A 27,685-nucleotide genomic window follows, 5' to 3' on the forward strand; every position below is an offset into this window, starting at 1 on the left:
TGTGTTGGCTCATTGAGGTTGGGACTAGCACGTGTGAATCGGAAAGTAGGATGAATTGTAAGTGATCGGCTACACGATGCCACAGTGTGTTGCTTTCGGGTGTAATAACAGGACCGATGGAAAGCATAACGATCCTCCAGACGTGTCTTTTCACTCGTTTCCGCTGAAAAACACCGAGCGAGTTCGAGCTTTCTTCTCTTCTTTCGTCATCACCGGAGTCGAGAGTACCTCTCCTAGGTTCAAACTGGTACCCTTCGAAGCCATAGCCTGCTTGCAGTGTGTCTTGCGGGATCTCTTCGTATGATTCGACAGAGCTGTCGCTTTCACTTGATGCGCCCGACGCCATGATTACACGCTTCTCTCCTAGTGCAGTGGGTAGGGCTGATGTCACGGTCTTTTAAAAATAGCGACTCTTGTGCCGTTTAGCGTACCGACTATTATATTTACAATTACCAAGATATTTCGCTGTTTTCTAGTATATAAATTTGATAGAATACTAGAATACGTTACTTTGTCACATCAGCAACTGTATATATTATATTTGGTACCCCTTTAATTAACATCTTATTCAAAGACGTTTTTGATTTTAGTAACCTTATATCGTGACTTGTATTGGTAACTAATCGCAATTAAACATTATACTTATCGGCCTATTCGGTTTTAAGCCGTGTTGAATTTAGTTCGTTTGGTCCATGGCAGGCGTCGCTTATCGGCGCGATCTTCACGAGACGTGTGCGAGACTTCGAAATGTGAAGTGTCAGCCAGGTGTCAGTGCCGCCATTTTGAAAACTGTTTCCCAAACAAAGTATTGCACAAAAACGAGCTTAAATGATGATTACTGCCTACTTTTTTCAAACTTTCCTGATTGCTATCAAAACAAACAAAACTTCCGGCTTGATTACGTCAGCATTCGAAGGAGGGCGCACACGTCTTTTTGACAATGTTGGCACATGTTGGTCACTTTGATTTGATTTCCGCTGTACGTTTTACTTCCGTCCTACGACGTCTCGTACAGGTCTCAACGAATCTCGTTTACGGCCATTGCTTTGACATATGGACTGATACATTACAGAGTGTATTTCAGACACTCATAACTTGCTATAGCAGCGACAATATCGCGATCAAAAATGCATTCCGATATTTAATAAAATGAGAAATAGAATTTTGATGATAAAAAAAATTGCCTTCAGTTCTCCTTTAATTATGAAAATTTTTTAAACACCTTTTTTTTGTTTACCACATAATTCCATCTATGTTCCATAGGTCATTTCATAGTTTTGATGACTTCAGTATTGTTCTACAATGTAGAAAATCACCACAATACAGAAAAACCTATGAATAAGTAGAAGTATCCAAACTTTTGACTAGTACTGTATCCCCCACCCACACACCCACAGATCTGAAGATTGGGACTGCATTAAACAATCAAATTTATTCTCATCTCATTATCTGTAGCCGCTTTATCCTGTTCTACAGGGTCGCAGGCAAGCTGGAGCCTATCCCAGCTGACTACGGGCGAAAGGCGGGGTACACCCTGGACAAGTCGCCAGGTCATCACAGGGCTGACACATAGACACAGACAACCATTCACACTCACATTCACACCTACGGTCAATTTAGAGTCACCAGTTAACCTAACCTGCATGTCTTTGGACTGTGGGGGAAACCGGAGCACCCGGAGGAAACCCACGCGGACACGGGGAGAACATGCAAACTCCACACAGAAAGGCCCTCGCCGGCCACGGGGCTCAAACCCGGACCTTCTTGTTGCGAGGCGACAGCGCTAACCACTACACCACCGTGCCGCCAAATTTATTCTGATTTCTAAAAATGAATAAATCATTTTAAAGGCTAGCAAAGTGATTTGCCTGTAACTCTGATAACTTCTAAAACGATCCCTCTCTCCGTCATCATTCAGAAATTACCTGGATACCCAGCCCAGATACTGAACCAAGTTTCCACGTTCCTAAATTGAATTGTATTATTGCATATTCAGTGGGATGGTCAATAGTGTAACCTTATAAATATGCATCATATCGTATCATGTGGAAGCCTGACTCGAATCACAGCCTCACCAGGCCACACTGATGCGTGGGTCCAGATAGTTTAGTTTGGAGGTGCTCAGGGCGATCTGCTTGTTCTCTTCTCGGTCTGTAGCCTGAACCTCCATCCTGAGCAGCTGCTCCTCACAGCGCTGCACTGCCGCTGTCTTCTTCTCTACCACACTAAACACACACACACACACCACTTTGTTAAAGCACACAGTGTCATGACGTGTTTCAAACTGAACAAACACAACGATAAAAACTCTGGAATTGAAGGTTAACACTGAACTCACTAAATTCAGTAACTGGTTCATTGCTAATAAACTCTCACTTAATATTAAAAAAAAAAAAAAAAATTATGTGTGATTTTTCATCTACATCAAAAGAATCGTCCTTATAAACCTGTTATATAAACAGTTGATAGCAATTCACAAATTAAACATTTGTCCTTTTGGAGCGCAAGAATTTTATTAAATATCTTGGAATTTTGTTGAATATCAGTCTATCTTGGAAGCGTTATATAGATTATATTGCATTAAAGATAAGCAAAGCAGTACGTCTAACTGCAAAACTTCATACTCTGCAGAATATTTCATATACTCTGTCCCTCTTCATACCCTGCATAATATTTACCATGCCTTAATTAACCCTTATCTTACTTATGGCTCAAGTCTGTGGGGACATGCTGCTCAATCTCATTTACAGCGGTGCTTGAAAGTTTGTGAACCCTTTAGAATTTTCTATATTTCTGCATAAATATGACCTAAAACATCATCAGATTTTCACCCAAGTCCTAGAAGTAGATAAAGAGAACCCAGTTAAACAAATGAGACAAAAAAAAAAAATTATTATACTACTTGGTCATTTACACTACCATTGAAAAGTTTGGGGTCACTTTGAAATGTCCTTATTTTTGAAAGAAAAGCACGGTTCTGTTCAATGAAGATCACTTTAAACTAATCAGAAATCCACTCTATACATTGCTAATGTGGTAAATGACTATTCTAGCTGCAAACGTCTGGGTTTTGGTGCAATATCTCCATAGGTGTATAGTGACCCTTCCCACTCCCGTGACCGCCATTTTGGACATGAAGAAATAACGGTTTATGGCACAGACCCTTTCGGTTCTCGCTCATCTAGCTGCTACAATGACTGCTTAGACTGCAACAATAATACCTAACACACATTTAAGTATCCGTCGTAAAGACGTGAAACTCGTCGAGTGACGAGTGTGTTCATTGATAAGCTAACACAATCTAAAAGTAGACATACCATCACACTGCCCTGGCGCTGTGTACAGTTTTTCTATGGTTTGTGCACTCACTATTTGCCATTACTTTCTCCAACCCAGTGTTCAAACTATGCCGATATTTTCGGGGGGGTCCCTTTTTTTCCCTTGGGGGTGTGTGTGTGTGCTTGCGCTTGTCTCAGAGTGCGGATCTCCAAACACATGAGAAGCCTATCTTACGCACCATGCGGACTCCACACCTCCACACACGCATCGCGTCTGAAGTCATAACTCATCAGGGGAAATCGTGTCCGCATTGGCATGTTCAAAAAACAACCTCGCGTCAACAATGATACCACACGCAAGAAAAACAAAAAACAGTCAGGCTACTCAACACATCTGATCCACAGCAGCACCAAAGCATCACTGGAAATCATGTCAACAACCAATCTTCCATTTCAACACGCGTCAACAAACAAATGGCACCACAAACATGAACGACTTGGTCAGGCTACCGATTCCAAACCCACAGCAGACGAATAATTAAATGCATCTTACCTTAAAGCAGAATCGACCACAAAGGAAGTGTGTTGGCACACTTCCTTTCTACTAGTGTGTGTCCCCAACCTGGCAGCAGCAGTCGTTGTCATATCGGTTTATTTTATCTTTGATGTAAACACAACACTTCGGATATGCAAATGCTTCCCGTTACACACGATTGCTATGTCAATAAACATCATTTTGCCAATATTTTAGAGACCATCCATCTTCTCTGTCGGTCAGCATCTGTCGGGATCCGATAAAATGATAAATCTTGCCTTGTGTGTTGATGGTTACTACATCCAGGTGCACAACAATATAACGGCATGATGGAAGTCTTGCTGAAAGTAAAAACTTTCTTTGATGGCTGTATTCGCCGTCGTTCCTCGTTGTTGGCTGTGGTAGACTACTGGCAGTTCATGTCCAAAATGGCGGCCGCGTTTGTCGTGACGTCACGTGGGATGGGTCAAGAGGCCCATTTCCAGCAACTCTCACTCCAGTGTTCTAATGGTACAATGTGTTTGCTCATTGCCTCAGAAGGCTAATGGATGATTAGAAAACCCTTGTACAATCATGTTAGCACAGCTGAAAACAGTTGAGCTCTTTAGAGAAGCTATAAAACTGACCTTCCTTTGAGCAGATTGAGTTTCTGGAGCATCACATTTGAGGGTCGATTAAATGCTCAAAATGGCCAGAAAAATGTCTCGACTATATTTTCTATTCATTTTACAACTTATGGTGGTAAATAAAAGTGTGACTTTTCATAGAAAACACAAAATTGTCTGGGTGACCCTAAACTTTTGAACGGTAGTGTATGTATTGAGGGAAATGATCCAATATTACATATCTGTGAGTGGCAAAAGTATGTGAACCTCTAGGATTAGCAGTTAATTGGAAGGTGAAATTAGAGTCAGGTGTTTTCAATCAATGGGATGACGATCAGGTGAGAGTGGGCACCCTGTTTTATTTCAAGAACAGGGATCTATCAAAGTCTGATCTTTGCATAGGAACGACAATTAAGAAAAATAAATGCAGGGCACGCAGTAAAATGAGAAGCGCTCTGATGAACACTGTAGCCTACTGTTTACTTCAGGAAAGGGAACGTACGCCAGCAGTTTGTTGTCTGAGCTTCCTTTGGCTTCCTTCTTGGTCTGCTTCAGTTCCTTTTTAGCCAGTGCTAGCTGCTCTTTCCTATTCTCAATCTAAAAAGAGAGACGTACAGCAAGTCACATATCCAGCAACAACGTCTCTAAAGATCAGGCAGGGATATAACCAGAGCGACCCATGGGACATTACAAAGCACAAGATCCGGCAAGGACATGAATAAAGATTTAGCAGCAGTTTATCAAGCTGACGTCACGCAAACTATCGAAATGAACACGAATGTGCACTGGGTATTCAAGTTTGTTCTTTTCCGTGCTGTAACTCTTCACCTTAGTCTGCAGGTTGGCCATGGACTGCTCGAAGGTCTTTGGCGGCGCCCGCTGGTGGTTACAGAGAACTGCAACCGCACGGTTCGCTCTGTTATAGGACAGCAACTTCTCTGCCTGGTTATCTGAAGCTGTACATGAGGGAGAGAGAGAAAGACAGAGATGACCTGATGGATGATAAATCATCATTCTTCTTCAGCAGAATATAAAATGAAAAAAAGGTCAAGTTTTACGCATGGACAATTCTGTGCCCATTTGATGAGTTAATTCATTTCGATGGCGTGCATTTTTCTATTTGGTCCTACGTTTATACCACAACAAACAAATGAATAGCAAGCACAAGAGAATAAACATTATGAACTTCTCTCAGCAGGACGAGCAACACATCTGTTTATTTACACCGAATTGCAACAGTTGTCTAATCTCTGTAGTATAAGAGCAATAAAACATTCTGGAACACGCTGTTTTTTTTAAAAAATAAGTTCTCAACGTCAGGGTGACAACAGAAACTCTGTTTCCTGTTGGACTGCATAACACCATCCCATAACTGATTTCATTATCTGCATCATCACGCCTTGCCATTTTTTATTTATTACTTAGAAGGGGTGAGGGAATTTCACACAACTGCTAATATACAAATCCATACCTGCCAACCTTGAAAAAAAATTTTATGAGTACAATTTTACAATTTCATGAGTCCCCCCCCCCCCCGCGTCAACCTCACCCCAACCCGGCGCGCATGCGCCTCCACAGACCACAACCAGCAGACCAAAAAAACACTTTCAATCCAGTTTTATTGATTGACCTTGGGAACATGGTCCAGTTTTGTAAAACATTCCTATTGATAGACTTTGGGAAACTGTTATTGATGGCTCTTGGGAACTTCCTTCCATTTTGAAAAGCACAACAAACATTAAAGGGCTGGGGCGTCGTGGCTCAGGTGGATAAGGCGCCATACCATAAATCCGGGGACCCGGGTTCGATTCTGACCCGAGGTCATTTCCCGATCCCTCCCCGTCTCTCTCTCCTGCTCGTTTCCTGTCTCTACACTGTCCTATCCAATAAAGGTGAAAAAAGCCCCAAAAAAATCTTTAAAAAAAAAAAACATTAAAGGGCTGATGACACGTTTTTGATATCTTTGGCGATGTTTTATAACATAAAAAGTAATTCCCGATGATCCATATCATTCACGAAGGCGCCTATTTTACAAGTTATGATAAAAAACGCAGCTATTTGGGCAAATTTGACGGGGCTGCAGCACCCAGGAGACGAAAGAGAAGGAGGAGCTATATGACGTCAGCGAAAGAACCTTCCTCCTCACTTACCAGTTTGTTGTTGATGCGAGAGGTGTTCAGTTCAACATAATTAGTATTATTATTATACATTATATATATATATATAGTTATTATGCCTTCGCGTTGTGTTGCCGGCTTTTGCTCCAAAACCCACAAGGATGGGGTAAGTTTTATTCAAGTTTCCCAGAGATCCCGAGCTGCATGCGAAGTGCGTGAAGCAAGTCAGGCGCACTCGTGACAAGTGGGAGCCCTCACCAACATCCGTCCTGTGCTCTGAACACTTCGATTTGGATTGTTTTGACACACTTCCCAGCTTAAAGGAATCTCTTGGGTGTTCAGTTCAGCACAAACGTGTGTTACTACCATCAGCAGTGCCTACAGTATTCCGGAGGGGGTCTACTAGTAGCTATGCCGGATCCAGCAGTCGCCTGGGACAAGGCGACTCCTCCAAAGACAGTCCAACTGTCAGAACATGTGTTGAGAAACGACATAAGATAAAGGTACGTAGAGCTATAGAGTGCTCCGACATGATGCTAAAAATAGTAACCATGCGGTCTGCGCGGCCATCTTGGAAGTGACTCGCTCCAGAGCGCTCATAGAGTACACATCAGAGTACGCATTCATGATAATCATAAAGTCGGCGTGATATCAGTCATGTATTTGCTTGTGAAAGCTTGCACTGTCTTCGATGGTGTTGGATGGTTTGTTTACGTCTTCTTAGTACTAATACAAAAAAAACTGATCTATGGGTATGGGCATCATATCGCCTAGTCTTCCTCCTCACTTGCTGGTTTGTTGATGTGACAGATTTGTAGTAGCAGTTGTAGTATTTTGCCTTTGCATTGTGGTCTCTTATTGCCAAGTTGAAAGAATTTGTTTCTCAAAGCAAACACTGAGGGAAAGCTAACTTAGCCAGACAAGTAGGCTACAGATTGTCATTTGCTTACGCTGATGTAGGTTATCAAATATTTTGCTTCATTCAAGGATAAAACTAAGAAGCCATAAACTAGAAGACGTGCCTGCCAATATTATCCTAAATGTATCACGGATCAGGCACAGTCGTAAGCTTATTATGTTAGCCGTTTGCATGCTCCATTAGGAACTATGTATTCAGTGTAGCATACAGCTTACATGATATAAGCAGTGTTTACACATGCAAGACAACAATACACGATATTAAAATATTGATTCCGTAACATTTTGAACAAATACGGGTTGACCTACCAATCCTTGTTATCCAACCTTGTGGTGTTCAATGCTGGGCTGTCTGCCTGTCCGCTGTCCATCTTGGAGTCGGAGTCGCTCTCCGATTGCACAGTAACAGGTTCAAACCTGTACGGTTGGATGCACCCGTGTTCGTCATCACTTGATTCTTCCGATCTATCCCACTCACAACGCAATTCTAGACTCCCAGAAGAGGAAGAGCTAGAGAGTTCACTGGCGTTTTCATGCGCCATTTCCATTGAGTAGAACAGCCAGTGAACTGCAGCGTGTTCTTCCGCTGATGTCACAACATGGCCGCGAGCCACGGACCCAGTTTTCTTGCGCTGTGCAATTAAAAGTTGGATATTCGCGTAATTTCCAGCTTCTTTTCACGTAATTATAACAGAAATCTAACACGTTTGCCATGGTGTATAGTTTATTTAAGAAATTGCATAGAGTCATGTTCGTGTCATCAGCCCTTTAAATACATGTGCAAATGAAATGAAATTAAACCAGAGCCACTCTTTCAAAATAAATAACACATTAAATTAATACAGTATGGAAAAAAAGGCACTTTCAACACAGAACATGGTATGCACAAATTTCCCATGCAATAGGTTTAGACTTTTGCATTTTTTAACATGTTGGAAGTATATTGCATTATACAGTACACTGCAGTATTTTGTAGTATGCCTTTTTCATGTGCAAACTATTGCATTTGCATTCGAAATATTGCATTTACTGCAGTAATACTGTAGAAAAAAGCATTTGATACTGCAGTACCACGCAGGTTTTTTCATAAGAGGGATGACCAATTTTCGACTTCACATCATCTGCAAACATTCTAGGCTACCACTGACAGAAGTCACCGACTGCCCTTAAGATATACAACACACTACGTTTTGTTGAGCACATCAATAAAGTGGTACTTATCATAGTGATTCAGTGAGAGCGCGAGAGGAATTGTAATCAGGTTTCGTTGGTTACCGCATCGAATATGCAACCTCGAGTGACGGCTTTGAAGTTAAATGAAGAACTAGCCTGTACTGTTGGTGTTGTAAATGCACAAAATAACGGCTAGGAAGCTCGAGTACACGTGAAACACAACCGTTTCTGTTACAAATATAAAAACGACGTCTCTAACCGACGTTTCAATCCCCGACTCGCTCTAGCCACCTGGCTGCACCGCTGCACTCAAGTCAGAGACGCGAAGGAGGAAGGGGAGGGGCTGAAGAGGGGCGGGGGGATTGGGCAAAGCGTTCCATTCTGGCTTTGAGTTTTCTCACAGATCAGCGGTATCAACTTCAGCGAGAACTTGACTGAAATGCGAGTTTGGACGATATGCGTACTTTTTAAATGTGAAAACGTAGAGTCGTACAATGAGGTAAAAATTCGTAGCGGCTACGCAAGATGCGTACAGGTTGGCAGGTATGCAAATCAGCCCTTGTATGTGTGAGAGACGGCGTTTAAAGGTGTCATGTATAAGAATTGGCCACCTGGCAAATTCATACCCTACAGTGGTGTTTGAAAGTTTGTGAACCCTTTAGAATTTTCTATATTTCTGCATAAATATGACCGAAAACATCAGATTTTCACACAAGTCCTAAAAGTAGATAAAGAGAACCCAGTTAAACAAATGAAACAAAATATTATACTTGGTCATTTATTTATTGAGGAAAATGATCTAATATTACACATCCATAAGTGGCAAAAGTATGTGAACCTTTGCTTTCAGTATCTGGTTGTGCAGCAGTAACTGCAACTAAATGTTTCCGGTAACTGTTGATCAGTCCTGCACACCGGCTTGGAGGAATTTTAGCCCATTCCTCCATACAGAACAGCTTCAACTCTGGGATGTTGGCGGGTTTCCTCACATGAACTGCTCACTTCAGGTCCTTCCACAACATTTTGATTGGATTAAGGTCAGGACTTTGACTTGGCCATTCCAAAACATTAGTTCATGGACAGATGTCCTGACATTTCCCTTTAGAATTCACTGGTATAATTCAGAATTCATTGTTCCATCAATGATTGCAAGCCGTCCTGGCCCAGATGCAGCAAAACAGGCCCAAACCATGATACTACCACCACCATGTTTCACAGATGGGATAAGGTTCTTATGCTGGAATGCAGTGTTTTCCTTTCTCCAAACATAACGCTTCTCATTTAAACCAAAAAGTTCTATTTTGGTCTCATCCAGCCACAAAACATTTTTCCAATAGCCTTCTGGCTTGTCCACATGATCTTTAGCAAACTGCAGATGAGCAGCAATGTTCTTTTTGGAGAGCAGTGGCTTTCTCCTTGCAACCCTGCCATGCACACCACTGTTGTTCAGTGTTCTCCTGATGGTGGACTCATGAACGTTAACATTAGCCAATGTGAGAGAGGCCTTCAGTTGCTTCGAAGTTACCCTGGGGTCCTCTGTGACCTCGCCGACTATTACACGCCTTGCTCTTGGAGTGATCTTTGTTGGTGGACCACTCCTGGGGAGGGTAACAATGGTCTTGAATTTCCTCCATTTGTACACAATCTGTCTGACTGTGGATTGGTGGAGTCCAAACTCTTTAGAGATGGTTTTGTAACCTTTTCCAGCCTGATGAGCATCAACAACGCTTTTTCTGAGGTCCTCAGAAATCTCCTTTGTTCGTGCCATGATACGCTTCCACAAACATGTGTTGTGAAGATCAGACTTTTGCCGCTTTTCCACTACAAACGCGGCTGAGTCGGGCTGAGCCGTGCCGTGCTGAGTCGAGCTGAGTGGGGCTATTGGAGTTGCATTTCGACTACAACCGCGCTGAACCGTGCTGGCTGGAAGTGGGTGGACACATTGGGTGGAGTTAGCGAAAGTGGGTGGACGTCACGTGATGTCGTTAAGCAGCGCAAACAGTGACATCAGTGATCTTTTAAGCGGTAGTCTCACGACCCGAATAGTAAACAATAAACATGGAGGACATGGAGTAGTTAGTGTTGCTGGTCTTGGTGCTGTGGCTTGTTGTCACCGACAACGCCAACAGATACTGGCAAGAGCGTATAGATGAGGCGAGGCGCATAAGGCTTCAGAAATTCTCGTAATTCGTAATTCTTCTTCTTCCGGGTTTACGGTGTTTACAGATCCCAGCGTGCTCGCGGGGCGTGTGTGGGCATGTGAGGACACTCCTCCTCACCAATCAGTGCACAGGGGAGTGTCTGCTCACGCCCCCAACCTCACTCGGCTCGCTTTGGCTCGCTTCAGCCCCACTCCAAAACCGTGCGAGTTTTAGGGGCTAAGCAGGGCTGAAGCGAGCTGAGTCGTGCTGTTCTTTGGTAGTCGAAACGCGAGCCGTGTCGGGCTGAAGTGAGCTGAAGCGAGCTGAAAAAGGGTAGTGGAAAAGGGCCATCATATAGATCCCTGTTCTTGAAATAAAACAGGGTGCCCACTCACACCTGATTGTCATCCCATTGATTGAAAACACCTTACTTTAATTTCACCTTCAAATTAACTGCTAATCCAAGAGGTTCACATACTTTTGCCACTCACAGATATGTAATATTGGATCATTTTCCTCAATAAATAAATGACCAAGTATAATATTTTTGTCTCATTTGTTTAACTGGGTTCTCTTTAGCTACTTTTAGGACTTGTGTGAAAATCTGATGATGTTTTAGGTCATATTTATGCAGAAATATAGAAAATTCTAAAGGGTTCACAAACTTTCAAGCACCACTGTATATACCAAAAAATTAAGGGGCAGTACATCACTAGAAAGTTGGCGTCTCCAGCCCTATAGTGTGAAACAAGGAAACGCACAATCCCTCTTCCTCCTTCTCTCAAACGCACCATCACTAATCCCACAGAATCATCACTCACTCACTGAATACAGCATAAAGCGATTGTTAGTCAATCCACTATGGGGTTCATACGATCTAACTTTACAGTCATAATATTAAAAAAAAAAAAAAACAACAACTCAGAGCCGGTCAAGATAACACAATCTCCACGTGTGCCGTCAGGCTGTAGTTCACGTTACAGCCTGGTTAACTCCTTTTTTAGCCTGAAAACTGCCTCAGCAGTGAGCACGAGTCCACTATGACTCTTGACACGCCAGATCTGTAACCAAATCTGGCTGATGCAGATCGAACCCAAATTCACATCCCTTCTCTTCGGTTGAATTGCAGCGTTTCCCCCAAGTTTACTGGCTTTTTTGGATGAGGATGGTCACCTGCAGGACCCCTCCCTGCGGCTACAGAACATTTGGACCTGAACAAACAGTTAAAGGAGTCATATTTAAGTCTTCACATTTACTTTAGAACAATAATTTGAACAATTTTTACAACAGAACTGCACTCCTGTCCCCCCCAGACCTTAAAACATGTATGTGGGGGCAAAACAACAGCAGGGGAAACACTGAATTGCTCACGAAGTGTTCATCATGATCGCATACAACATGAAACAGCACGCCTTACCTTTCCAACGTTGCTAGTTGTTTGTCTATGAGATGAAGTGAAGTGTTGGCGAGAAAAAAAAAAAGTGATTTTACACCAAACTTCATACAGCTCTGCGTCCATCTCCTCACGCATTACTCGTTTGAATTACTCATGAACTCGTCATTGCATTGTCACATTTCTACAGCATTTGTACATACCGAAGTAATCACACGATGAAAACAAATCAAACTTCTGCAAGGTAATATCTTTACCAATTTCTTCACACATTTTCACACTCCTGCTTCTTGGTTGAATAAGTCAAGAAATCCCTATCGCTTCATAATGTACCACACATCAAAATAAAGAGCAGAACTTACTCTTTCCGATGATACTGGTCGTTTCTCTGTGTGACTCCTACTATTTTGGACTAAGGGCAGACTAGATGCTAGTCACTCACTATCGCCTCTTGAGGCACAGAGTGGTATTACAAGACAGACGGATGGACTGTCCTGTCTCGGGGCTAGCTGGGTAGTATGCTAACTTCAGCAGATATCTCTGCAAAACCATACATAAACACCTTTGACGGAACGTCAAAACAGTTATTTCTTCACATTCTTTTCATCTCATCTCATTATCTCTAGCCGCTTTATCCTTTTACAGGGTCGCAGGCAAGCTGGAGCCTATCCCAGCTGACTACGGGTGAAAGGCGGGGTACACCCTGGACAAGTCGCCAGGTCATCACAGGGCTGACACATAGACACAGACAACCATTCACACTCACATTCACACCTACGGTCAATTTAGAGTCACCAGTTAGCCTAACCTGCATGTCTTTGGACTGTGGGGGAAACCGGAGCACCCGGAGGAAACCCACGCGGACACGGGGAGAACATGCAAACTCCGCACAGAAAGGCCCTCGCCGGCCCCGGGGCTCGAACCAAGGACCTTCTTGCTGTGAGGCGACAGCGCTAACCACTACACCACCGTGCCACCCCATTCTTTTCATAATTTTCATTAATTTGTTCCATCCTTTAAACTTAAATTCTTACAAATTCTGACATGTAGCACCTTTAACACCACATATCTTCCATCGGTGACTTGACTATGTACACACACACTTGTTTCAATATCCATATGAGGACCTTCCATTGACAAGTATTATTGTAGTTTATTAATGCTGTGCCTGCACCTCGACCTAACCTTAGCCTCAGTAGTGAAAAGGAAACTTTTTGACTTTTTTTTTTTTTTTGTTTAAACAAACAAAAAAAACCCCAGCAATTTTCCGATGGGGACCATCCAAATGTCCCCACAAGGTCGAAACTGTCAGATTTTACTATCCTTGTGGGGACATCTTAGCCTGGGAAATCCCATGCTGCTTTGCACAATCGTTCCGATCTGAAAAGACAGCATGGAAACTATGGTCTAAAGGCTCGCCTGAGTTAGGGAGCCAATCAGAGAGTGGGGAGGGGTGGAAAGACGGTGACGCGTACTACTCGACAAACGGAAGCTTGTAGTTTATTTGGGACTGTTTACGGATCACATTTAACATGGCGGCGAGCGATACGAACCAAACTTTCGATCAAGCTTTGTCTTGCACAAACGGCAGTAATCGTTCGGTGCCATTGTTTTCCTATTTTTGTTTTGCCTTCTCTTTCCTTCTCTTCTTCGCCTCTTCGTCTTCTTCATCGCTCTAACTACGTCACCGGGTACAACTGCCATGATTGGCCATGGGCTACGTATACGCCAAATGATAGACATTCGCAACGTCCAATAAACGGCCGTTGACAATCATAAACCACACCTCCCCTACGAGAAATTCAATAGGCGGATTCCAGACCATATTTCACTTGTGATATGGTCTGGTGTTAACCAGACTAGGGACATCTGGTCCCCAGTAGTATATAAACACAAACACAGTAGCAGTAGACATGTCACATGCACAGGTTATTTTTAATTATGGCTTTGTTTATTTAAAAAAAAAAAAAAGTGTAAATTGCACACACAGATTTCACTAATTACTTGGTAACTATTTATGGCCACAAGCATTCCCAAAAAAGATGCAGAATGACTTAATTGTTTAATTGTGCATGCGAGCAAACACACACCATGAACGTCTGGGTGCAAATTAAGATGGTGCTGAAATGCACACATTTTAATGGGGGAATTCAGTTGGAGTTAATCACAAGATGGTTCAGTGTGAACGCAAGCTAAAATAACTTCCGATTTGAACGATGAAAAGCTGATCATCATTCCCACTACAGGTGTAAATCATAACGTTCCAGGTTTTGAGAGTGACAACACTAATACTGCAGTATTAATACAAATTAAAGCTAGACTGCCTTTCAGATTTTTCAAGTGTAGGTCATAAAAAGAATTTTCCCCGACAACCAGTTATTTTTGTTCAGTGGACCGAAAGCTACTGAATTCCAATCACAGACTTCCAATTTTACTTTTTTTTTTTTTTAAATAGAGCAATTAATGAATTTAGGGCCACATGGCCCTAAATTCTCCGCTATTTTTTCCTGCTTCACCATGACCCAATTCAAGATACTATGTCATGCATCATGTGGTGGGCTTTCCCTGTTTGCGCAAGGCATTGTGGGATACAAATTTGAAACGGGAGAAAAATGGAGGACACAAATGAAATGTGAAAGACCGACTACAGTAACAGAAAGTGAGAAGAAAAGATGTGTTGCGAAGGAAAGGAAACGCAGGACCAAACTAATACATATCAGCGGTCAGCGAGCACCTCGGTGTTCGTTGAGTGACAGAATGATGTACAGTAACTGTCAGTGTACGGTCAAGGTAAACCTGTAGATGGCAGTAATGCAACACTGTGGATGCCAGCTGCCGTATAACCCAAAAGACGACGATGATAAACCTGCGCATGCGCACATGGACTTCCTCTGTCTGCTTGACTGCACGAAGCGAACGATTTCATGCACATTATTTGCTGGAGAATCCCTTCAAATTAAATAACTTCCCAGCCACGGAAAGGTCTGATTATATATATATATATATATATATATATATATATATATATATATATACACACACACACACACACACACACACACACACACACACACACAGTGGTGCTTGAAAGTTTGTGAACCCTTTAAAATATGACCTAAAACATCATCAGATTTTCACACAAGTCCTAAAAGTAGATAAAGAGAACCCAGTTAAACAAATGAGACAAACATATTATACTTGTCCATTTATTTATTGAGGAAAATGATCCAATATTACATATCTGTGAATGGCAAAAGTATGTGAACCCTCTAGGATCAGCAGTTAATTTGAAGGTGAAATTAGAGTCAGGTGTTTTCAGTCAATGGGATGACAATCAGGTGTGAGTGGGCACCCTGTTTTATTTAAAGAACAGGGATCTATCAAAGTCTGATCTTCACAACACATGTTTGTGGAAGTGTATCATGGCACGAACAAAGGAGATTTCTGAGGACCTCAGAAAAAGTGTTGTTGATGCTCATCAGGCTGGAAAAGGTTACAAAACCATCTCTAAAGAGTTTGGACTCCACCAATCCACAGTCAGACAGATTGTGTAGAAATGGAGGAAATTCAAGACCATTGTTACCCTCCCCAGGAGTGGTCGACCAACAAAGATCACTGCAAGAGCAAGGCGTGTAATAGTCAGTGAGGTCACAAAGGACCCCAGGGTAACTTCTAAGCAACTGAAGGCCTCTCTCGCATTGGCTAATGTTAATGTTCATGAGTCCACCATCAGGAGAACACTGAACAACAATGGTGTGCATGGCAGGGTTGCAAGGAGAAAGCCACTGCTCTCCAAAAAGAATATTGCTGCTCGTCTGCAGTTTGCTAAAGATCACATGGACAAGCCAGAAGGCTATTGGAAAAATGTTTTGTGGATGGATGAGACCAAAATAGAACTTTTTGGTTTAAATGAGAAGCGTTATGTTTGGAGAAAGGAAAACACTGCATTCCAGCATAAGAACCTTATCCCATCTGTGAAACATGGTGGTGGGAGTATCATGGTTTGGGCCTGTTTTGCTGCATCTGGGCCAGGACGGCTTGCTATCATTGATGGAACAATGAATTCTGAATTATACCAGCGAATTCTAAAGGAAAATGTCAGGACATCTGTCCATGAACTGAATCTCAAGAGAAGGTGGGTCATGCAGCAAGACAACAACCTTAAGCACACAAGTCGTTCTACCAAAGAATGGTTAAAGAAGAATAAAGTTAATGTTTTGGAATGGCCAAGTCAAAGTCCTGACCTTAATCCAATCGAAATGTTGTGGAAGGACCTGAAGCGAGCAGTTCATGTGAGGAAACCCACCAACATCCCAGAGTTGAAGCTGTTCTGTATGGAGGAATGGGCTAAAATTCCTCCAAGCCGGTGTGCAGGACTGATCAACAGTTACCAGAAATGTTTAGTTGCAGTTATTGCTGCACAAGGGGGTCCCACCAGATACTGAAAGCAAAGGTTCACATACTTTTGCCACTCACAGATACCGTAAAATACCAAATAATAGCCCGGGCGATTATTTGTCTCAATCACGTAAGAGACCCGGCGCGTATTAGAGACTAGGCGGCTATTTGGAACAGGCGATTAATTCCTTCTTCACAAATACCTTCCCCAAAATCTACCTCAAAACGGGGAAAAAAATCATTCTCAGATAGGCCTACTTTTAACCAGTATAACTTACAGTTTGTTTAGAGTTAGATTACAGATAGCACGGTGCCGACTTCGGGGAATTTTGAAGACGCAGAATGCATCTTCGCATGGCACAGTCGGGGTGGATAAAGGATAAATCACACACCTTTTCCTGTTAATGACTAGTTAAGCGCATGCTTTACAAAATAATCAAGAAACCACACCATTGTCTGTGCGCAGCACTGTGATTTAATTACTCTGCAAAGTTATGGTCACTTGCTATCACCCTCACCCATGCAGCCTCCACCCTTTGCGCTTCGCGATGTCTGTCAATTGCATGGAGGGCGCGACGTTGAAGCAACATAATTAGGGTGCGAAGTGTCAAACCAAAGGGTTTTTTCTTATGCTGAAAAATAAGTGACCTGCAGTGGCTACATACTGTCATCTTGCATTCTCACGTTTCTCTCCAAGACGTCTCCCTATTTGGCCGATATGAGCCTATTCCCCGAGTGAGTTGGTACGGTGGCTCGACCCCGTAGAAAACTTAAAGTTCGGATGAAAGTTAGTTGAATAGGTTACTGACTTGTAGGCCTACATGTTGCCTGCCTGACGCGTGCTTCTGCCCAACTTGCACGACAGATTACTTGTTGAAAAGGCCCCTTGGATTAGATTGGCCGCGAGCAGACTGAAATGCATGTTAGAACGCTCTCACCTTTTTTGTAAAGCGTCTTCCAGATCCGAATGGGTAAGGGCAAGTGAAATGGTATAAGGTCTTTAATAAAACTCAGTGTGTGCTTTGACGCATGCATTCGGCAATTTAGGTCGTTTAACAGAAGCAGCAGTCCAACCTTGGAAACCCGCAGTCCTCAATGTCACCACACACGCTGGCTTTCGTTGGGTAGGCTATACCCAAAGGGGTGGCTAAGACATCTGTCAAAAGTTACGGAGTTGCATTCCTCAAGAAATATTACGGTAGACCAAGATTATAACATTGGAATGGCATGTTTATTATCACGTAACAAAATGTTGTAAACAGTATTATAGAAATAATTTCATTCATTCATTCATTCATTCATATTGTTTCGGTAGAAAACTATGCAATGCAAAATCGTTTAAACACCAGAAAACCAGAAAAGTGCTGGGCCTCAAGATTCTAGATAGAACGTTCGGACGCTTTTTTTTTTTTAGACCCCGGCGAGTATTCGGAACCGGCCTTTATTTGTCACAACACACGCGTACACCCGGCCGTTAAAGGGAACTCGGCGGTTAATTGGAACTCGGCTATTATTTGGTATTTTACGGTATGTAATATTGGATCATTTTCTTCAATAAATAAATGGACAAGTATAATATTTTTGTCTCATTTGTTTAACTGGGTTCTCTTTATCTACTTTTTCACCCATTTTCTGAAATCAAAAGGCCATCAAGCTTTAAATAGAACAGTAATGAAGCACAAAATTCCAATTCTATAAGATATGATACAGCTGTGTATAGAAAATGATGCAAAAATGAACAATAGCACAGTATGCAATGGTTTAAATCATCAACTGATTAAAACGTTCAACATACTGTTTCCGTGAGCCGTTCCATCTTAGCAGTGTTACGTTCATTCTGCACTGGAATATAACAAAATGAAACATGGCTATGCTTCACTGTGTGCAGGGTGTCCAGGTTTCTGCACAGTTCCCACTCCAACTACATCTCAGAACCTGCACATCATCTGAAAAAAGGCCTGAAACTAAAAAACTAAATGAATAAAATCAGGAATTGGAAAAGGGAGTCACATTTTTCTCTCTCTCCAAGTCTTTCCACTGGAAACAAGTTCACAGTGGTGCATGCGCATTTCTAATTTGTTGTTTCAACCCCACCTGCAACTCTGATAGTATGACTCAAGAAGGGCGTGTCTGAAGCACAAGGAGCTTTATTTCACATTCTGGTGATGTGGCCAGACATCCATAACATGTACATTGACCCTCCATGCCTACTTAGATCAAAAGGTGCAGGCTATCTGCTGGTACCTCGTATAGTTGAAGGCTACATCAGGGGGCGGAGCCTTTTCTTACAAAGCCCCACAGTTATGGAACAGCCTTCCAAGTAGTGTTCGGGACTCAGACAGTCTCAGCATTTAAATCGAGGCTGAAAACATATCCGTTTAGTCAAGCCTTTTGTTAATAGTGTTAGTTTTTTTCTTTTTTATCAGACATCTAGTTTTTAGGTTTGTTTACCTGACATGTTTCGACGTACGACTGTCGTCTTCCTCAGAGTGTCACCGGATGCTGTTGGCGACGCATCTTATCAGCTGATGTTTCCGAAGGCGTGACCTTCCTGTCTGGTTTGACAGGTCTGTCACGCCTACTACTGTCTGTTCGTCCCCTGCAAGATGGCACTCCAGGTATGGGAGGTAAGCGAAGTCCGAGGACCATTAACCGGGATGAGGGAGCATACGTGCTCTCCCATACCTGCAGTGCCATCTTGCAGGGGACGAACAGACAGTAGTAGGCGTGACCGACCTGTCAAACCAGACAGGAAGGTCACGCCTTCGGAAACATCAGCTGATAAGATGCGTCGCCAACAACATCCGGTGACACTCTGAGGAAGACGACAGTCGTATGTCGAAACATGTCAGGCAAACAAACCTAAAAACTAGATGTCTGATAAAAAAGAAAAAAAAACTAGCCTTATTTAATATAAGACATAATGAACGTAATCGAAAGCTTTTGTTAATGGTGTTTATGAGGTAAAGGTGTAGATCTGGAGGGTCCTCAGACGTAGAGTGTTTTGGTAAACTGGGATGTATGGATGCTGTCAGTCCCCCACTCGCTTGCTCACTCGAGTTTGCTGACGGTGTAGTGGCTGCTGCTTTATGTCCCGGGGCTCCCTCATGCCTGTGTTACCTTCTGGCTCTCCCCTTTTAGAGCGTATTCACACCTACGTTGTTTGGTCCGGACCAAACGACCAAACGAATCAAATTTCCCTTGGTCCGGACCTTTTGGGTTGGTCTGAATACAAACCACCGAACTCTGGTCCGGACCAAACAAGCGGACCGAGACCGAGCTGCAAGGTCGGACTCGGTCCGGACCAAAGGAACCCTGGTGCGGATCTTTTGGAGATGTCAAAACAGACCGGACTTAATCCGACAGTTTTGCTTTTTTGTACCTCAGGAGCTTCCGTCGTTTGTCGAGCATTATGGGAAACAGAGTCTTGACACTCCACCGCAAAGCGCAAACACTGTTTCGGTTGTCAAGGGTTGTTCAGTCACCAGTGGTAGGCGAGTACAAAAAATGAGTAGGGGGCAAACGTGGGCCGAGGAAGAAACGCGTACCCTTGTGGATATATGGGCAGATGTCCACATATCTGAGCTTTTGGAGAGAACACACAAAAATGCCGACGCGTTTGCTGTATTCAGTGAGAAAATGAAGGAGAAGGGGTTCACGCGCTCCCCAGAACAATGTCGGCTAAAAGTGAAGAAACTCCGTCAGACCTACATTAAAATCAGGGACATTCTTTCAAAAAGTGGCGGTACTAGCGACACAAAAAAGAAATTCATCTATTGCGTGAAGAGCCAGAACTGTCACAACATGATGTGCGCTCATCAGCGCTATCCTCCGTAGCCGCCTTGCCCTTTGTCGTCGTCGTTGATAAATTACTTGTACCGTACAACAGCATAGTAATCGCACAATTGTGAAAACAGTAAACACTGGAAAAAACATATAGCTTTGATGACATTAAAAAGAATAACAACACGGAAAGCCTCCATGACTACTTTTGAACTTAACGCTTTGTGCGCGTGTCGTCTCTGACCAATAGCTGAACGACCTCAGGGCGCGTGGCTTTGTTGACAGATTTTGGTCCGCTTACTAAAATGTACAGTGTGAAAACGAACCGCACCAAAATGAAAAAATAAAAAAAACATTTGGTTCAGACCAAAGCAAGTGAACTATCGAACTATCCTGGTCTGAATACACCCTTAGTTATGCTGTCATAGTTAGTTGCCGGAGTCGCTGCTTGTACTCGGTGCAATATGTATACTGTTCCTACTTATTCAGGTGACATTGGGCATACCTAACAACCTGTGTTTTCTCTCTCTCCCTCCCCCAAATCTGTCCCTCTGAGTTACATGTCGGTCCTGGGATCGAGATGCTGACCTCTTCTGCTCCTCGGACCTGCCTGATCCATCCTGGTGCCCTGTGTCTGGTTGGAGTCTCATTGCATCGCTCCTGTAGAGGACGGCCCATGTGGACAGTTGGGGGTCGCGCCTGGAGGACACTCTGGACTCTTGCAGTGGTGCTTCTGTGGCTGGAGACTGCAGCTGACTTGCTGACTTTAGGGCTGCAGTTGTCGTGAGCGGTTTTGCGCTCGGGTTTCCGTCGGTGGGGGTTTATAGCATCAACGAAGCTGACTTTATGTTAGGACTGTTAATGTTATAGTCATGTTGTCTGTTGTTGCCCAAATGAGGATGGGTTCCCTTTTGAGTCTGGTTCCTCTCGAGGTTTCTTCCTCATGTTGTCTGAGGGAGTTTTTCCTTGCCACCGTCGCCACAGGCTTGCTCATTGGGGATAGATTAGGAATAAAATTAGCTCATATTTTAAGTCGTTCAAATTCTGTAAAGCTGCTTTGCGACAATGTTTATTGTTAAAAGCGCTATACAAATAAACTTGACATCATTAGAGTGAAAAAATATCAGAAGCTGGTTACTAATCATCTTTAGCTGCAATTTACTTTCCATTTTACTTTACTTTTTATTTTGGCTTAACAAGGTCAAGAAAGGAAGTGAACTGAAATCAGGATTGTAAATTAATGTACGGTTATGGTGGTAGGGTTGTGAGGTTTGTTTCTGCTTGTGTTTTTTCCCCAGGTACCGCCTTCCCTTTTTCTACCAGTGAGATGATTGGTTGAGCACATCCGTTACTCAACTGATCCTCATCAGGGCCTGATGGATAAAAGATGAGCAGGAGCGCACATATGGCACATGCTGGGTCAATCGGCAGCATTTAGACTGTGTTGTAAGTCGTGTACCAGAGTCTGTCGTTAACTCCCCATAACAGGGAGGGTGTTTACCTGTGATGGTGTTTGCATGCTTTCATGGTGAATTTCTTGTGGAGATGTTTTTGTAATGTTTTCTTGGTGACTGGATTTCAGAACTTTTATTCTGAAAAAAAAAAAAAAAAAACGGTGATTTTATTCATATACTTCTGCTTTTTCTCCTTTTTCACTCGGGGCTAATTTTACTATGTTGCTGCCTCAAGTCAAGTTAATATCTACTTTACTGTCAATACTGCAAGATGTACAGGACATACAGAAGACTGAAATTGCGTTACTCTCAAACCTATGATGCAGCAATAAACATTAAATAAAAACTAAGCGTAAAATATAGGACTAATACACACGTATCGTAATAATCTTTACGATTAATCTCATCTCATCTCATTATCTCTAGCCGCTTTATCCTTCTACAGGGTTGCAGGCAAGCTGGAGCCTATCCCAGCTGACTACGGGCGAGAGGCGGGGTACACCCTGGACAAGTCGCCAGGTCATCACAGGGCTGACACATAGACACAGACAACCATTCACACTCACATTCACACCTACGGTCAATTTAGAGTCACCAGTTAACCTAACCTGCATGTCTTTGGACTGTGGGGGAAACCGGAGCACCCGGAGGAAACCCACGCGGACACGGGGAGAACATGCAAACTCTGCACAGAAAGGCCCTCGCCGGCCACAGGGCTCGAACCCGGACCTTCTTATTGTGAGGTGACAGCGCTAACCACTACACCACCGTGCCGCCCTTACAATTAATAAAATATATAAAAAGACATATATAATATAAAAGTCCCTGATATTGACATCAGAACAATAAAGTGACAGACACCGAACAGATAAAAGTTTGTGGGTATGGCTAGTGCAGTTATAAACAGTAGTGCAAATTGGATGAGCTTATAGACTGCCTCAAGTGATGTGTGCGTAACCAGTTCTTGATGATGGCAAAGTCTGGTATTGATGGGGGGGGGGGGGGGGGGGGGGGGGTGTCAGGATCCCGAGTGTGTGTGTATTGATGGGGGGGTGTCAGGATCCCGAGTGTGTGTGTATTGACGGGGAGGGATGCAGGATCCAAAGTGTGTGTGTGTGCAGGGGCAGAGCAGGGAGAAAGTTGAGCATCCTGACAGCCTGGTGGACAGAGCTGTCCCTCAGTCTGCTGGTTCTAGCTCGGAGACTCCGCAGTCTCCTCCCTGATGGCAGCAGGCTGAAAAAGCTGTGTAGTGGGTGGGTAGGATCACCTGCCATGCAGAGGGCTTTCCGAGTGAGGCGGGTGCTGCGCATGTCTTGGAAAGAGGGGAAAGAGGTGCCGACGATCTTCTCAGCTGCTCTCATGATGTGCTGGAGGGTCTTGCGGCAGGACGCGGTGCAGGCGCTGTACCACACAGTGATACAGCTGGTTAGGATGCTCTTGATGGCACCTCTGTAAAAGGTGCACATGATGGGGGGGTTGGGGCTCTAGCTGTTCTCAGCTTGCGGAGGAAGTAGAGGTGCTGGTGAGCCTTCCTGGCCAGGTCCTCCGAGATGTGCACTCCCAGGAACTTAGTGCTGCTCACCCTCTCCACGGCAGTACCGCTGATGGTTAGAGGAGCATGCTGGGTGTGCATTTTCCTGAAGTCCACAACAATCTCCTTCATCTTATCAACGTTCAGAGAGAGATTGTTGTGTCTGCGCCACGAGGCCAGGCGGCTCACCTCACTCCTGTAGTTTGTCTCATCGTTGTTGCTGAAGAGACCCACCACAGTCGTGTCGTCTGCAAACTTGATGAAAAGGTTAGAACTGTGTGACAGTGTGCAGTCGTGTGTCAGCAGCGTGAATAGAAAGGGGGCTCAACACACATCCTTGGGGGGCCCCCCGTGTTCAGTGTGATGGTGCTGGATGTGTTACTGCTGACCCGTACTGCCTGTGGTCTCCCGGTCAGGAAGTCTAACAGCCAGTTGCACAGTGAGGTGTTTTCAGCCCCAGCCTGTCCAATACCCTGGAGTTATTCTTTGGGGTCGTAACACTCAAGTAGAGCGTGTCTGAAGCATAAGGAGCTTTATTTCACATCCTGTTAAGACGAGTGGGGTGGGGCAGGGTGGTGGTGGTGGTGATGTGGCCTGAGATCCATACATTACATCATCATGAGAGTGGAAAAAAATATCAGAAGCTGGTTACTAATCATCTTTAGCTGCAATTTACTTTACACTTTATTTTGGCTTAACGAGGTCAGGAAAGGAAGTGAACTGAAATCAGGATTGTAAATAAACAATGATTTATTAGTTCCTTATAAAAGTTGGAATAAAATTCTTCACAGTACACGTGCGTGTGCTCTGTGTATCTGTGAAGATACTCAGTCATCCAGGTACATAGTAATCTGTGGTTGGTAGAAGAGAGCAACTGGACTTGCTTGAAAAGTCTTGAAGACGTTTCGCCTCTCGTCCGAAAGGCTTCCTCAGTTCTGTCTGTCTAATAGGGAGTATCGGGTATTTATCCTCTCATGGATCATCATAGAATCCGAATCAGAATGCTGATGGCTGCATTGTAGGTGGCTGATAGATGTCATAGACACCCACCTCTGTTCAGTGATGGTCGTTCCAGGTTGACAAAAATGAACGATCCTCTCTGGCTAAGATGTCTGCCAGTTTTCTGGAAGTCCTCTTATACTCCCGCACCAGTCGAAGGGATCTCATCCCAAAGTGCGTAGAAACATATCTGTGAAGAATCTCAGTCATCCAGGTACATAGTAATCTGTGGTTGGTAGAAGAGAGCAACTGGACTCTTCTACCATCGCTGTGCTCTGTGGGGAACAGGAGCAGCGATGCGGCGGATTCTTGTATAGTGAAGAGGAAGCCAAGAAGGCTTTATTTATCACACATATACTCAAGCACACAGTGAAATTTAACCCATCTGAAGCAGTGAACACACACATGCCTAGAGCAGTGGGCAGCACCCAGGGAGTAGTTGTGGGTTAGATACCTTGCTCAAGGGCACTTCAGCCAAACCTCAGGCCATGGCTGCTCCACGTTAACCTAACCTGCATGTCTTTGGACTGTCGGGGGAAACCGGAGCACCCGGAGGAAACCCACGCGGACACGGGGAGAACATGCAAACTCCACACAGAAAGGCCCTCGCCGGCCACGGGGCTCGAACCCGGACCTTCTTGCTGTGAGGCGACAGCGTTAACCACTACACCACCGTGCCGCCCGTTTTTTGTTTTGTTGCAAAAAAACAAAACCCACAACAATCTGGAAAGTGACTGCTTTCATTTTAACGTATCCAACATACGCCTCTCGTCTCGTAATACCTCCTGTTTAACATCATACATCACAAGTAAATAATGACCAAACGCTCTTCTGCATGCTATGGTGCTAGTTAGCATGTAATTCCCTCCTATTTTCACAAAATACATTATGCACTTCACCAACTCACCTGCAACACTGAGTTTCTGACACCTTGGTCCATGCTTCATATTTAATTTTTTTTATGTTCCTGTATGCAAACAGCAACACATAATTGATGGAGAAACCCACCACTGCAGTTATCAATTTCTCCTCCATACCAGGCTACTTGCAAATGGTCTGAATAGAACCAAAGTTTACACGACTGTGTTCTCTAGGATTCTTTAGAGCGGAGGAGCACTTCTAAAATCCGATTGGTTGCAGCCCAACCATGTCCTCGCTCATTACCATAAAGTTGCCTGGACTTCAACTTGATTTTATCGCCTCCCGCCACCCAAGACGTGCCGTCAACAGTCTCGCCGCCGAGAGACGCTGGCTCACATGGAAAACGAATGACTTTCAGGCGCTTTGATGCTCTCACTGTGTTTGGTATGAATGTACAGTTAGCAAGGAAATGCTGTCTGAAAGCAGCACAGACGAGTGGGGGGGGGCCCTCATGCCTAGGAGAAGTGTTTTTTTTTTAAACCTCTGTAGACTCTTCATTGCATTTTAAAGGCCGCTGTTTTAATCAATAACTGCTTCATTAACTGATCCAACAATTGAAGGCCAATTATATCTCTTGCAGCAACTGGAGTCAGTGCTGGAGTACATCCAGAGTGTTTATTAAAACATGCATTTTTTTTTTTTTGCTACAGTGTGATTAGATTACTGATCTGGCTGAAGCCTGTACACCCAAACCCTTTCCCCCCCGCCAACAGTGACAACGTGAATGATGTCCAGATCCTGCATGCTTGTCACATGCAAGCAGACAAAAGGAAAGAATCACATTCTGCACTGCAGGAGTTATAACTAGCTGGCTCCTTACATAATCCTCACTCCAAATGTTGAGAAGCGCCACTGTTTCCACCTCAGACCACACAAGTCCTCTCGCCTCTCAGCATGTTTAAATCTTTGAGCTCAGCTCAACTATAAAAATCACATGAGCAACTCTGAGGCTCAAAGAGGTTTTGAGAAGTGTTGGTGCCAAGTGGGCTGGTTTGAGTATTTTTATAACTACTAATCTCCTGGGATTTTCACACACAGTCTCTAGACTTTACCCAGAATGGTGCGATAAAGGAAAACACATCCAAGGAGTGGCAGTTCTGTGGACAGAAAGGCCTTGTTGATGAAAATGACCAGACTGGGTCGAGCTGACAGAAAACCGACAGTAACTTGGATAACCACTCTGTACAATTGTGGTGAGCAGAAAAGCACAACACAATGCACAACAGATCGAACCTTGAGGACAATGGGCTACATCAGCAGATGATCACATCGGGTTCCACTTCTCTCAGTCAAGAACAGAAAGCTGAGGCTACAGTCGGCACAGGCTCACCAAAACCGGACATCTGAAGACTGGAGAAACGTATCCTGGTCTGATGAATCTCGATTTCTGCTGAAGCACACAGATGGTAGGGTCAGACTTTGGCCCGACAGCATGAATCCATGGACCCAACCTGCCTTGTGTTAACAGTCCAGGCTGGTGGAGGTGGTGTAATGATGTGGGGAATTTTCTTGGCACACTTTGGGCCATTAATACCAATCAATCATCACAGCCTATTTATGTATTATTGAGAACCATGTTAACCGTGAGTTGGCCTAGTGGTTAGCTAGTCTGGTTAACACCAGACCATATCACAAGTGAAATATGGTCTGGAATCCGCCTATTGAATTTCTCGTAGGGGAGGTGTGGTTTACGATTGTCAACGGCCGTTTATTGGACGTTGCGAATGTCTATCATTTGGCGTATACGTAGCCCATGGCCAATCATGGCAGTTGTACCCGGTGACGTAGTTAGAGCGACGAAGAGGCGAAGAAGAGAAGGAAAGAGAAAGAGAAGGCAAAACAAAAATTGGAAAACAAACGCCAAACGCTGTTCTTTTTTAAAAACAAACTTTCGCTCTAAACTATTCAGAACAGTGTCTAAAGCTTGATCGAAAGTTTGGTTCGTATCGCTCGCCGCCATGTTAAATGTGATCCGTAAACAGTCCCAAATAAACTACAAGCTTCCGTTTGTCGAGTAGTACGCGTCACCGTCTTTCCACCCCTCCCCACTCTCTGACTGGCTCCCTAACTCAGGCGAGCCTTTAGACCATAGTTTCCATGCTGTCTTTTCAGATCGGAACGATTGTGCAAAGCAGCATGGGATTTCCCAGGTTAGTGGTTAGCGTGTCTGCCTCTTGATCGGGAGATCGCGAGTTTTACTCACAGTCGGGCCATACCAAAGACCATCATAAAAATGGTACCTACTGCCATCTGGCAAAGCACGCTGCAATATAGATGCGAGTGGGGAGTCAAACTCTCGCGGTTACCAGACGACTAGCCTCCCACTGTAACCCTAGCTACTGTATGTAACAGGCGAGAGGCCGAGGGCTACGGAAATGAGATCGGCGCCGCCCTATGCACCACACGGCGTCGGAAGGACTTTGACTTGACTTGATAACC

General features: G+C 43.8%; 1 protein-coding gene across 1 annotated transcript in view; it reads right to left on the reverse strand.

Moving 5' to 3' along the window:
• The window catches only part of zgc:173742 (DNA topoisomerase I, mitochondrial), a 233,252-nt gene that overhangs the window by 820 nt on the left and 204,747 nt on the right, over positions 1 to 27,685 (reverse strand). Inside the window, exons 16-18 of the mRNA XM_060924351.1 lie at positions 5,247 to 5,374; positions 4,921 to 5,015; positions 2,076 to 2,225 (exon numbers count right to left, since the gene is read on the reverse strand). Of these exons, the coding sequence (XP_060780334.1) occupies positions 2,076 to 2,225; positions 4,921 to 5,015; positions 5,247 to 5,374 (373 nt within the window). The remainder of the gene's footprint in view (positions 1 to 2,075; positions 2,226 to 4,920; positions 5,016 to 5,246; positions 5,375 to 27,685) is intronic.

This window comes from Neoarius graeffei, chromosome 6 (genome assembly GCF_027579695.1).
Source record: "Neoarius graeffei isolate fNeoGra1 chromosome 6, fNeoGra1.pri, whole genome shotgun sequence".
In the NCBI taxonomy this organism is placed as follows: Eukaryota; Metazoa; Chordata; class Actinopteri; order Siluriformes; family Ariidae; genus Neoarius; species Neoarius graeffei.